Raw genomic sequence first — 12,043 nt, forward strand, 5'->3', positions numbered from 1 at the left:
CAGCAGACTGGAGAGGTTTTTCTTGCTCCAACTCCAAAGAAGGCTGAGGCTTTCTGCTGTTATTCATGAGCCAATTCCAAAGGTAGAAATCCAATTTCAAAACCAGACTGCTTAAAAAGTAACTAGTACAGCCACATCTGGCTCCTTTACAAGTTTAATGCAGATAACCAACATTTGTCTGGTAAGTTACTGCAAATATAAACAAAGAAAAAGGGAAACCTGAATGTGGAGTAGAAGAGATGGGAAAAATACTCACCTCACCATGGTCAAAAGTTAAAAGGTCTGTGTACAGAACTAGAAAATGAAGGGTATTTCTTGGACTGTAGAAGAAATGTTTAACTATTTTAGCCAAACCTAGACAAACAGTTTTATCATCTTACAATTAAAGAAGATGACTTGGGCAGAAGCACATCAAAACACTGATAGAAACACCTCCGTGAGGAAGAAGCTCTTCACTAATGCAATAATACAGTACTTGGAAACTGAAAATAAGCAAACTTGGATTGGAAATAAACATGATTTTTTCCAATAATGTACTAATAAACATTGGAACAAATCATAAGTGGATATGTTGCCTTCCCCTCTAGAACGGCTGTGCTTTCATTTGGCCAATGTGTTTGTCCTGATGCAAAAGAGTTCCAAATACTGCCAAGAACCGCTTTGGCAGTAAAAGCTGTGAATTCATAGGATCTTCTCAGAACACATCTGAGTGTTTTAAGACCTCCTCAGCCATCTCAACAAGAGCAAATCCACCTCTTTTAGAACAAGCCCCACTTTCGCCTGTAAGGAAATGGCATCCTCACCTTTTCCAACCCTCTACCCACCCTTTCACCTTTCAGTGAAAGTTTCACTGAGAGACAATTCCAGAGCAAGAATTAGTCAAGTCTTTGGAATGATGAATCCCTTATCAGCAACCAGCTGCAGAGTAGCAGGGTCACTGTTCCACAGGCAGGAGCAGGGATGAGAGAGGAGACGCTGTCAGAAGCGGCCCATGCACTCCCAGCCTCAGGCACCTGGGCTCTCTAGGGCTCTTGTGGCTTCTGATGGCACCTCTGTGGCTCGGATTTCTGAAGTGATCATGGAACAAAACACTTAGCAGCCCCACATGTTTACCATTCCTTGCTCAATGACTCCTCATTCAGGTATCAGGAGGACAGCTTTTTTTTAATTCTTTTTTTTTTCTTTAATTCCATGAGAAGTATTTCTGGGATGTGAAGGAGCATATATGCTGTTCATATGCTGTCCCCATGGCCTGTAAGGAGCTAGGGGTTCCAGTAGTCCTGCCTGTCCTGGCCAATAAACTGCTCTTTTTGGCTAAATAAATTAAGAGTCCACTAGACACCCTCCACATTCCTTAGTAACTACTGCAATCTATTTAAGGGCATTTAGTGATCATGAATGGAGAGGAAATCCCAAGTGGATGGGATGGTGATCCAGGAGACACTGTCCCTGTTAACACATAAGCCCAGCAGCAACAGCACTGCAAGTCCTTTTGCTTCCCCCACCTGCCCCAACCCAGAGGCTTTGCTGAGATTGCTGAGATGCTCCATAAAGGCACTAAATCTCACTTACAACCTGGCTGTGGGGACTGTGCTCCTGCACAATGATCCTTGGCTGTTCTGTGTGCTGCTGACGCAAGGGACACAGCACATATGGCACAGGAACAGCATTCCAGCCAATTTTCACATTTCCATTCCTTTCCATTGAGATGTTAACAGCAAAAATTGAGGTTTAATAAAAAATCACAGCTACTGATATCTAGCAGAAATACTTCACATCTTTTTCTACTTGTTACATCCTTCCAGTCTGCCAGATGAGGCGAAATGTTGTTTCTGAGAGTAAATGTACTGCGTATTTTGCTAAAAGAGGAAAACACTATGAAATCCATGAGCAATTCCATAAAAACAATAAGGGAGCTCTCACATGGTTCCACATTACTGGGTTGACAATTGCAAACAGGAAATTTAAAAATATCTTTGTTTCTGCAATTCTGGTTTATTTTTTCCTGTCAAAATATACTATTGCTAAACTTTCTGCTTGTCTTGACTACTTGCTAAAACAAATGGATGAAACACTAAAAATTGCTGAATATCCCAGGAGAAGTCTATCCTGGTTAGCTGGGAAGCTAAGCACAATTACACGCAGGGAAACTCAGCACCCTCACTCCTGTTCTGCCTGTAAGCACAGGACTAAGCCCTGGCCTCACCTGGAGAAACAGCAGCCATCAGTTTTTGGGGATGTGCCTGAGAGGAAAAGAAGGAACTCCTCCATGGGCTGCTGGCTGGGAGCCCTGCACAAGTTGTCAGCCTCTTCCAACAGCTCTTCCAAAGGCCCAGGAAAGTACAACAGGGAGGGACTTGCACTCTCCAAGACTGGGAGAAGATATTCATCCCTGGCTGTCCTGGGCTGTGGTCCCAGGGCTGAAGAGCATCAAACACCGGAACAAAGCAGGAGTTCACGAAATGGTGGAATTGTTTGGGTTGGAAAATACCCTAAAATCATCAGGTCTAGCCATCCCCCCAGCACGGCCAAGTGCAGCACTAACCATGTCCCCAGTCTACAGCTCTCTTAAATCCATCCAGGGATGGTGACTCCACCACTGTCCTGGACAGTCTGTGCAGGACAACCCCTCTGATGCAGAAATTTCCCCCAATATCCAATCTAAGCTTCCCCTGGCACAACTTGAAGCCATTTAGCTCAAGATGTTGCAGCCTGATCACACCACACTGCTGGAGACCGTGGCCCCCAGGACACCCCTGTCCCACAGAGTGCCCTTCTGGGGGTGGGAGGAGATGCTCAGCCATCACACAGGGTGGAGGACCAACACCCCAGGAAGAATCTACATGAGAGACCTGGTGAAATTTGCCAAACATATTGTTATTGCCATTATAATGTATACCAGAGGTACTTGGAGGCAACAGCCAAGTAACATCCAAAAATTTCCATACATAAAGTCATAAAATGGACTGTGAAGAGGCTCATTTTTTTAAGATAAAACTCTGAAAAGGAATTACTATTGGTATTAGTCAGCCAGTGTAAGATTTGATAATGTACACTCACGATACAGAGTTATCAGTCACCGATGACATGGTCACCATGAAAAACCCAAGTGATTCCAAAGCATAAGCTCACTTGTACCCAAAGAACCCTCCAGCACTGCTTCAGAGCACCTTTATAAGACACCCTTAGTGCCACAAACCATGTTTTAATAAAATATTTTGAGAACTGTAGACTGACAGGCTGCCATACAAGAGAGCGCTATCTGGGCAAAAACACACTCAACTTTCAGTGTAAATATACTACACTGCTACTACAAAATTTATATTGGTCAGAAAGAAGAAAATACATTAAGGTAATATTAAAGATGGTGGCCTCTGAGCTTTGGAAAGCTTTATAGTGATTGTATAACACTTTTTCTCTTCACCGGTATCTCCCCATATGTAGTTACATTCCTTTGATAATTTTTGTCAAGACATCTTTACCCATGTCCTTTATTATGGAGATATTCAGCACTAAGGAAAAAGTTCCCCTTTGCTTGCAGAACTCATTTCTTTGTTATGACATGGCTGATAAGGCTGCCATCCCACTAATGCTGAGCTCAACAGGTACCTAGGTGCCCACAGGGCTGCTCACAAAACAGTGCAGCTGAAGGCTTGGGCTGCTGGAGAGTACTCATTAAACTACAGTATTTTTGTCTTTTTTTAAATTAAACATGAATTGTGTTTAATATTTCTAATTTTATCCTTTCAGAGGTAAAATCTAGGTAAAAACTTCTAGAGTTAGAAGAATCTTTTATACAAAAATCTTCTGTGATCTATACTGGCTCTCAGGTACCAGGAGGTTCATGCAGGGCTTTCCACACTACTGTCCATTCTTGGTATTACTTAGACTTGGATTTTCAAAAGCATTCTAGTACAGGCATTAGCATGGCTCATTCATGATACCTGTTGTGGGCAGACTCCCAGAAAAATTGAGCCTGTCATTCATGTCAACTAACTCTTCAGGAAAAATTGAAATAACCTGAGATTTTTGAAAAACTTACACACTTTGGTCCTTATCTGAATTCAGCATATGAAAGGAAATAATTGTGGGCACAATTGAGCTGATTAACCTCAGGGATTCCCTCTGCTGTGACAAAACCAAAGCAAATAGTACTCTAGTTTTAGGATTATCCTCATCAAATTTTACCCAAAATTCCAAATTCGCCCATAGCTAATGATAAGCCTGGGTAAAAGAGTGGGACTAGATGCTGCCATGTAAAACCAGACCTGTTTTTGAAAGGGAAAATGCTGAATGCTCCATTATGAGCATAAAATCTGCCCACACAGAGTTTAGCTTTGCAGTGTAGCAGAGAAGTGCTTTTCTTAACCCAGCTATGTTTACTCGGGGTGCCAGGGCATCCTGAGTAACTCCCACCATCACTTTAGGCTGCTCTGAGAACTGCACGAGCTGCTTTTTGGTAACTAAACCTTTTACTAAGTTATTGACCACTGCTAGGCCTGGAACAAAAATGTTCAAAGTTTAAATATACACAGAGTAATAAAATCAATACTTGGTATTTCATTCAGTTAGCACAATCCCACCCTACAGCACCAGGTGTGGATATAAGAACAGGTAACAAAATACTTCAGAGAAAATGAATAATTTACCTCCCCTCACCTACAGCTATAACGAGTAACCCTGTACAGATTTCTAGTTGAACAAACCGGTACAAAAAGACTTGCCTTGTCCTGGATACAGGTTCTGTAATGTTTCCATTGCAGATGAGACACTCAGAGACCTGTCATCATGTACAGCTTTTCCAGCATTTTTTACAGCCCCAGCAGCCTGTCAAGCCACTCCCAGGAAGGGGGAACGGAGGGTGTCCCTGCAGGGCAGCACACTGTCACAGTGTCACCGGGCACGGACAGCCAGCAGCATCACCTGCAAGCTGAGGAGAAGCCAGAGCTCCACACCACACAGCTCAGCGCCCCTGTCCCACATCAGCTGTGCCCGAGCAGCACGTGGCTGGCCCAGGGACCCTGGCCCACGGCCTGTGGCACAGCTGGCACCAATCTTTCTGTCCAGCCAGGGCTACTCTTGAGGCAGCAGAGTGACCCATGGCATCTGCTGAGTGTCAGCTTCTTCACACATCAAGACCACTCCCTCTTCCTCCTCCTTTCCTGGTCTTCAAAGAGCCAGTTCCCATGCCAACCACCGGCACCCTGGCTGTCCCTGCTGCCTGCTACCAGGCAGAACAACACCAGTTCTCCTCCTCAGATTCGGACCCAAGGGTAGAGGAGCCAGCACAGGCGATGGAGGGGCCAGAGCAGCAGACTGGCTGCTCAGAGCAGATCACTGAGGTGTGTGGGACTTCATCAGCCCAACCAGCCACACCAGAGAACACCCGACCTGCACATGGAGAGGAGACAAACAGCCCTGTGCCCACTTTGGAATTAGTTTCCTTCGCCTCTAAGATCACCTCTGGCCTTTCCAGACAGCTGGAAACTGCTTGCCTGGAGCAGCTCAGGCAAACAGAGAGAACAGGAATCATCAAACCTCAGTCTCACAAGGAGTCACAGGGTTCTGTGAACATACCAACAGCTCCACAGCTCAGCACACTTCAGCAGTGTCCAAGGGTCCCCAGTGCATTTGTCCCAGAAGTGGAGAGGGCTCCATTGCCCTGTGTCCAACTTCTAAACTACATTACATGAGCTTAACACACTTTAGATACTTTGAAAATATCAATTTGCCATCAGAACTGCTGAAGAGACATTGCCCAGCCTTAATGAAAGGGAGACTGTGACTGCTGCAGGGATAACCCATGAAAAATATTTATTTTAGATATTTGGGAACCCCTCTCAGAAGGGAAACATGGAAACACCTGATCTGCTTCTACAAAACTAAACCAGAAATGACACCTTTTTTCTGAATTGTGCACTGTACATCATGTTAAAAAGAAACAGAAGTATGATTAAAACACTAGGCAATCCTCCTGAGCGCTGTGCAGCTGGGCACACTGGCTCGGGTTTGGTTGCCCAACCCATGTAACATTGTATTTTTTGTTGCAGTACTATATAACACTGAATATTTTTGTTGCAGTTTCATATTAACATTAACATCAATGCTTTGAGTGTCTGGGACAGACACGATTTAATACAATTAAATCCTGATTTTTTTTCTATTTATTTACTTATATATTACAAAAAAAAAACAAACAGTGTCATAGATAAGGTGCTTGCTCCTAATTCTCCATTAACTTCTCTGATACAATTATGTCAGGCATTGACACTGTGAGAAGTGAACTCCTCCTCAGTTTTCTTTCTCTAAAATCAATCTCTGGGCACTACTACAAACTAAGGAAAAAGAGCATAACAGCCCGCCCCCCCCCCCCAAAACCCCCAGCAGCACTACAAATCAATTCTGTCCCTTATGCCACAAAATTAAACACCTTTCCTCTTGCTGTTGACCCTGACCTGTCCACAACATGATCATTTGGTTGATCAGCTACAAGCAACCTCTCTTTGTCAGTTTCAATGGAAATTCACCATCCTGCGCAGGCAGCTTAACTCCTGTCGCTGTTGGCTCTTCAGCAATTCACTCTGTCATTACTTTGCCTGAAAATCTTAATTTGTTCATGTCCTTAAAGTTTCTAAGTTTCAAGTGCACGTGCTTGAGGCTTCTCTCCAGCCTCTCCTCACCATCTGTGCCCGAGTCCTCAGTGGCACGGGCCAGCGAGATTCCTGCGAGCCTCCTATCCCGGACCACTCGTGCGGAGAACCCTTCTGCCAGCACTGGCACTACGACTGTCTGTTTCTGTATTTCCCTTCCTGCTTCTACACAGCTTCTAAAATAAACGGTAGAACGTCATTCCTAATGCCACGGCAAAGCGTCTGGAGTCCTTTATTCTGCGCGGATCCGGAAGATCCGCGGATGCCCCAGTGCCCGCTCGAGCACCCGTGAGCCGCACCAGGCAGAGCCTCTCGCCTCCGCCTCCTCCGCCAGCTGTTAGGAGACTGCTGGGCGCTGCTTGCAATGAAAGAGCGACAGCCTAACCTGAACGGATCCCTGTCGTAAAAAGCGCTCATCCAGGTGATTTACCTGATTTTAATTGCACTTTTTACACTTCAATCACTCCGGGGGAATTGCTGTGATGCCGCTGACACTCCATCCTCCTCCTCCGTCACATCCGAAGGGAGCGAGGGGATCTGTCGGGGGGCTGTCGCCGCGTGTAACCCCTTTCGCCTAGTGACCCCCTTCGTCGGCACGGCTGCCCGGGCGGTGCGGGGGCTGTTGAGGCTCTCGGTCCCCAGTCGCCGCCCTCGCCCTCATCACACCAGGCGCCACCGAAGTTCCGCCGCCCGCCGCAACTCCGCCGCGGCCGCCCATTGTCTGCTCGCCGGGAGGCGCTTTGGGGAGAAACGAGCCGAAAAGCCGAGTCCTCCGCCCCGCCCGGCCTCCCTACCGCTTCCCTGCCCGCGGCCCCGCCACGGCAGGTCCGGCTTCGGGCAGGGCCGGGGCTGCGCGGGGGTCCCCAGGGACGGGGGCGCTGCCCGGCGAGGCCGCGGGGCGGGCGCTGCGCCAGCGAGGGCTCCCCCGCCCGCTCCCACCGCCCCGCCCGGCCCCGGCGCCGAGGGGCTGCCAGGGCGGGCGCTCCCCGCAGCCCCCGGCCCTCCCCGGCCGTGGCCGCCCTGACACCGGGGAACACCCCGCGGGCCCGCTCCGCCGCCGAGGGGAGCCGCGGCCAAGGTGCCCGAGCCCTGCCCGGGCGGGAGGCCGAGGCGCGGTGGCCGAGCCCGCTGACAGCGCGGCCGAGCCCCGCAGCCGCCGCCGCCGCCGCGGCCCCTCGCTCCCCGCCCCGGGCTCGGCTCCGGGAGGGACGCGGCGCGGAGCCGCGGGCGGGCGGCGCAGGGCGGCCCCATCCCCTCCCCGGGCGCGCACAATGGCCCCCGCCACCCCGCGGCTCCGGTGTCACCGCGGGGGGGGCAGCTTTGTGTCGGGAATACAGCCCCAAACCCACAAAACACACAAAATCAGCGCGCGGGGAGCGCGGGAGAGGTGCGGGAAGCGCGGCTCCTCCTTCCCCGCTCCGGGAAGGCCTGCGGGAGGGAGCGCGGCGGCGGGAGCACCGGGGACGGCGGGGCCGGGGCCGTGGTCGGGGTGCCGGGCGCGGTGCGTTACCTGCCGTGGAACCAGTCCTTGCAGGCGTCGCACTCGATCATGAAGCGGGTCACGTCGTAGGGCAGCCGGCAGATGCAATAGACGGGCACCGTCGCCATGTTCGCGCCGACCGCGCCGATCCGCTCCGCTCACGGCCGCCCGCCCGCCCGGTCGAGCGGAGCGGAGCCCGGCGGGGCCGAGGCGCCGAGGGGGGTGGCACGGGAGACGAAGGGGAGAGTGGAAAAACAGAAATTGTACAAAATAATAAAAAACGCTGTAAAACCGCGATAGTGGCTTTAGGGCTCCAGAGGGTCGGGCGAGCAGTGCCGAAGGACAGGGAAGCGCTGCCCGGAGCCGGGGGCCATGGCCAGGTCCCGCCGCCCGCCGGCGCCGCGGGCCGGGGCTCTCTGTTTTTGTTGTTGTTGTTGTCCCTCCAGGATGGTGATTCCCGGTGCTCGGCGATCGCGGCGGTGCCCCCTGGTGACAGCCCGGCGCGGCCTCCCCGGCGGCCCCGGCCTTGCGTCAGCCCGGAGGGAGCGGGGCCGGGCCACGAGGAACGGAGCGCGGCGGAGCGGGGCTCCCCGGTCGGGGCCGGGGCGCGGCGGGGGCTCGGCGGAAAACGCGTGTTTTTGTTAACCCCCGCCTGCCGGGAGGGAGCTGCCCCCAGCCCGAGCGCCCCCGCCCGCCCCGCCGGGGGGGCCTGGGGGGCGATGCGGGGTCACCGGGAGCGGGGTGCGCTCGGGGGCTGTGGGAAGGGGGGACCCCGCTCGCGGCGCCCTGGGGTGTCTGCGACAGCGGGCAGAGCCCGAGGGAGGAGCGGGGTGCCCGCGGGAGCGGGGGGCTCCAGGCCGCCCCAAGGGCGAGGAAGCCCGGAGAAGTGACCCGCAGGGGGGGCGGCCAGACACACACCGCGGCTGGTCCACATCTAAAGTACCCAAAAGAACGAGCTTCTTTCTATTCAGCAACATGATCTTAGTGGGGGTTTAACCACCTGTGGGGTTTACTGGGGTGTGGAAGGAGATGATCTTAAAGGTCACCTTTAGCTCAAAGCACCCTGTGAGTCTCTATTTGTTTAATTTCTGCTTTTAAAGTCACCAGCTCTGCTCACAGCAGCCCTTTCCCTTCTGTGACACCAAGGGGAGGGTAATAAACACCTTGTGCCCACCAAGAACCAGATCACAGCAGCATATGGGCTGTGGGGGACACTGAGACCCTGAATGACCATGAACCCAAACACCGCACAGCCCCACCGACATCCTCCCAAGCAGAGGCCAAAGAGGAATACACAAAGAGCGTGAGCTGGAGCTGAGGATGCAGAACCTTGCTGCCCTGCCATGCCAAGGCTCTGACAGGGATTAAACAAACAGGCTGGGGGCTTTTGGAATTACTTCTATTCCCAGAGTGTTGAAAGGCCAGTGGCACTTTTCCCTGAGGAGCAAGAGCTTCCTACAGAGTGCTCAGAAAGGGCCTTCCATCTAAGGTGGGATTTTAACTCTCTTATGGTGGATTCAGCATTTTGAATCCATTAAATTTGGTGGTGTGGCAGGGAATTTGTCTTTGAGCAAAAAACTAAAACTGACATTTCTCAGACTTCATCTGTCTGCAAAAGCACTCAGAATCACCCGTGGAGGAAAAGGGTGATTCATGAAGCCAAAAAACTTCAGTTTCAAGTTTTTCTACAGAGAGGCAGCTGTTGTTGAATGGCTGAAGAGGGGCTGTCAGGTCATTCTCCTTGCCCACTGCACGAATATGCCACAGGCAGGACTGTCACACACAGGGCTGTGTGTGACTGACACACTTAGCCCTGCCACAGGCGGCCTCTGACACAGCTAGAAGTGCAGTGACACAGTGGGAGGCCCCAGGCGTGCATCCTAAGCTGTCACTTGGTGCTTTTGAGTGTCTCAAAGTGTACCAAGGGACCTGTTTCCTTCATCACAATGCACCATGTAAGAACCTGCCCCCTAAAACCAGCCATCTTTAAGTTTAAATCTATTTGTCATGGCTTTAATGGTTTAGAGCTTCAGCCAGAAAGTAGAAGATCAAGTCGTGGGAGTACAGCAGGATGGGGCAGAACGGCTTGGGAGCCATCAGAGAGCTTCACACATCTTTACACTGTTCCTCAATGTCAAGGACATCTCCCAGCACCACTCAGCTCAGGGTGTAAATGAACCTCTAGAGATAGGGATGTCCTTTGGAACAGGATGGGCTTTGTGCCTCTGCACACCCTACACACCTGCAGCTGCAACCTGAAGGGCCTCCTTCCCTTTCTGGAACCAGTGATGTCATGTTACAGAGCATGGAAGCAGAGGGCAGATCCATGATCTTTGAGGCCTTTTCCAAACAAAATGACTATCCCTGAAGCAGCTCCTCCACACCACTTTTTGTGCCCATCTTCCCTCTCTTAGTTGTTTATGGGCATTGCTCACCCAGCCCATATCAGCTGTGAAGATTTTTTCTCGTCCCCTTTCCTTAGTCCCATGAGCATCTCCATGCAATCAGCTCTATTTCCAAGGCACCACCCGAATTCCAGTGTTATCATGTCCCAGCTGCTGCAGTGGGTGGGTAAAACCTCTGAATGCCCTGGGGGTTTGGTGCTCCCTACAGAGGGCAGCAGGGCCATGCCTGAGTGCAGCCAGGTGCTCCTAGGGGCTGGAATCATGTCCAGCTCTCCATTGTCCATTGCTGGCCCTCAGATGATGCCATACCTCGCAGCAGAGTGATGTGTCTGTGGTTTTACTCCTGTTTTTACAGTGTCCATGGATATGGACATATGGATACTGCCAAGTGCCATAGTCAATTGGGCCATCCATACTTGTGCTGGAGGATGCTGGAGCTGACACTGCATGGAAATGCAGAAGCTCTGTTCTGGCAGCTTAGGCATCTTACTCATTGTTTTATCAGGGATTAGTGAATTAAGAAACTTATGGGTGTGGTTGTCCCACTGTCCTGAGCATTTCAGTCCAGAAGGTGCCTAGCTGCCCTTGGGATGGGAGGGTGAGCTGTGGAGCTGTGTCCAGGTGCCTCAGCAAAACACCATTTGATCACAGAGTTCACTGTTTGAAATCTTGAAGTGAGTTTTTATATGTATTTTTAAACCATTTGGAAAAAAGTGGCACAGGCCGAAACAGAGGGCAGCGACCCTCAGTTTTGCTGTGCAGGGCCATGAGCATTCTCTAGCCCAAAGCTCCACAGAAGAGGGAGACACACAAGCCCACCCCTGCCTCAGACTGATCCCCACTTATTTAATCTCTTGCTAGGGATCAGGACACTTCCTGAGACATCAGAACGTTCATTTTTCCCAAATTCAGAGCACTCAGGAATTTCCCAGGTAAAAGAGATTTTCCAACCTTTTCTATTTGCTGAGAGCTGTTAAGAACAAGAAACTGGAGTAAGATAACAGAGGAATAACTTACTGTTAGATGAGTCCTCTGCTCCCATCCCATCCCATCCCATCCCATCCCATCCCATCCCATCCCATCCCATCCCATCCCATCCCATCCCATCCCATCCCATCCCATCCCATCCCATCCCATCCCATCCCATCCCATCCCATCCCATCCCATCCCATCCCATCCCATCCCATCCCGTCCTGTCCATTCTTTCAGATCTTTCTGGAAATGGGTCAGAGAGCTTTGAGGGACATGGGTGGTTTTGATCACTTCCTACAGCCACTGGGCTGTGTTGTGCTCCTTTTCAAAGACTGGAACAAGGATGTTTGTCCCGGGAAAGTGCTGCCCTCCCTCTGCATCACCCCTTCTCCAGCCACATCTTGTTCTTTCCAATGGGGTGTTATTACCAACAATTCTTGGTAGCTCCACAGCTATTGCAGCCATCAGTGCTTGAGACACACACATTATTAGCCCCTTATCTTCTGGGATCCTACACTTCATCCCATCTCTGTCCA

General features: G+C 50.9%; 1 protein-coding gene across 2 annotated transcripts in view; it reads right to left on the minus strand.

Annotated features, from left to right (window-relative positions):
- Positions 1-8,612, minus strand: part of PHF2 (PHD finger protein 2) — a 54,300-nt gene extending 45,688 nt beyond the window's left edge. The window contains exon 1 of one of the 2 annotated variants that reach the window (XM_030227969.2): positions 8,161-8,612. In XM_030227969.2, the coding sequence (XP_030083829.1) occupies positions 8,161-8,258 (98 nt within the window). In that variant the 5' untranslated portion in view covers positions 8,259-8,612. The remainder of the gene's footprint in view (positions 1-8,160) is intronic. The other variant, XM_030227970.2, reaches the window with a different exon arrangement.
- Positions 8,613-12,043: the final 3,431 nt, after the last annotated feature.

Source organism: Serinus canaria, chromosome 12, assembly GCF_022539315.1.
Source record: "Serinus canaria isolate serCan28SL12 chromosome 12, serCan2020, whole genome shotgun sequence".
Classification (NCBI taxonomy): Eukaryota; Metazoa; Chordata; class Aves; order Passeriformes; family Fringillidae; genus Serinus; species Serinus canaria.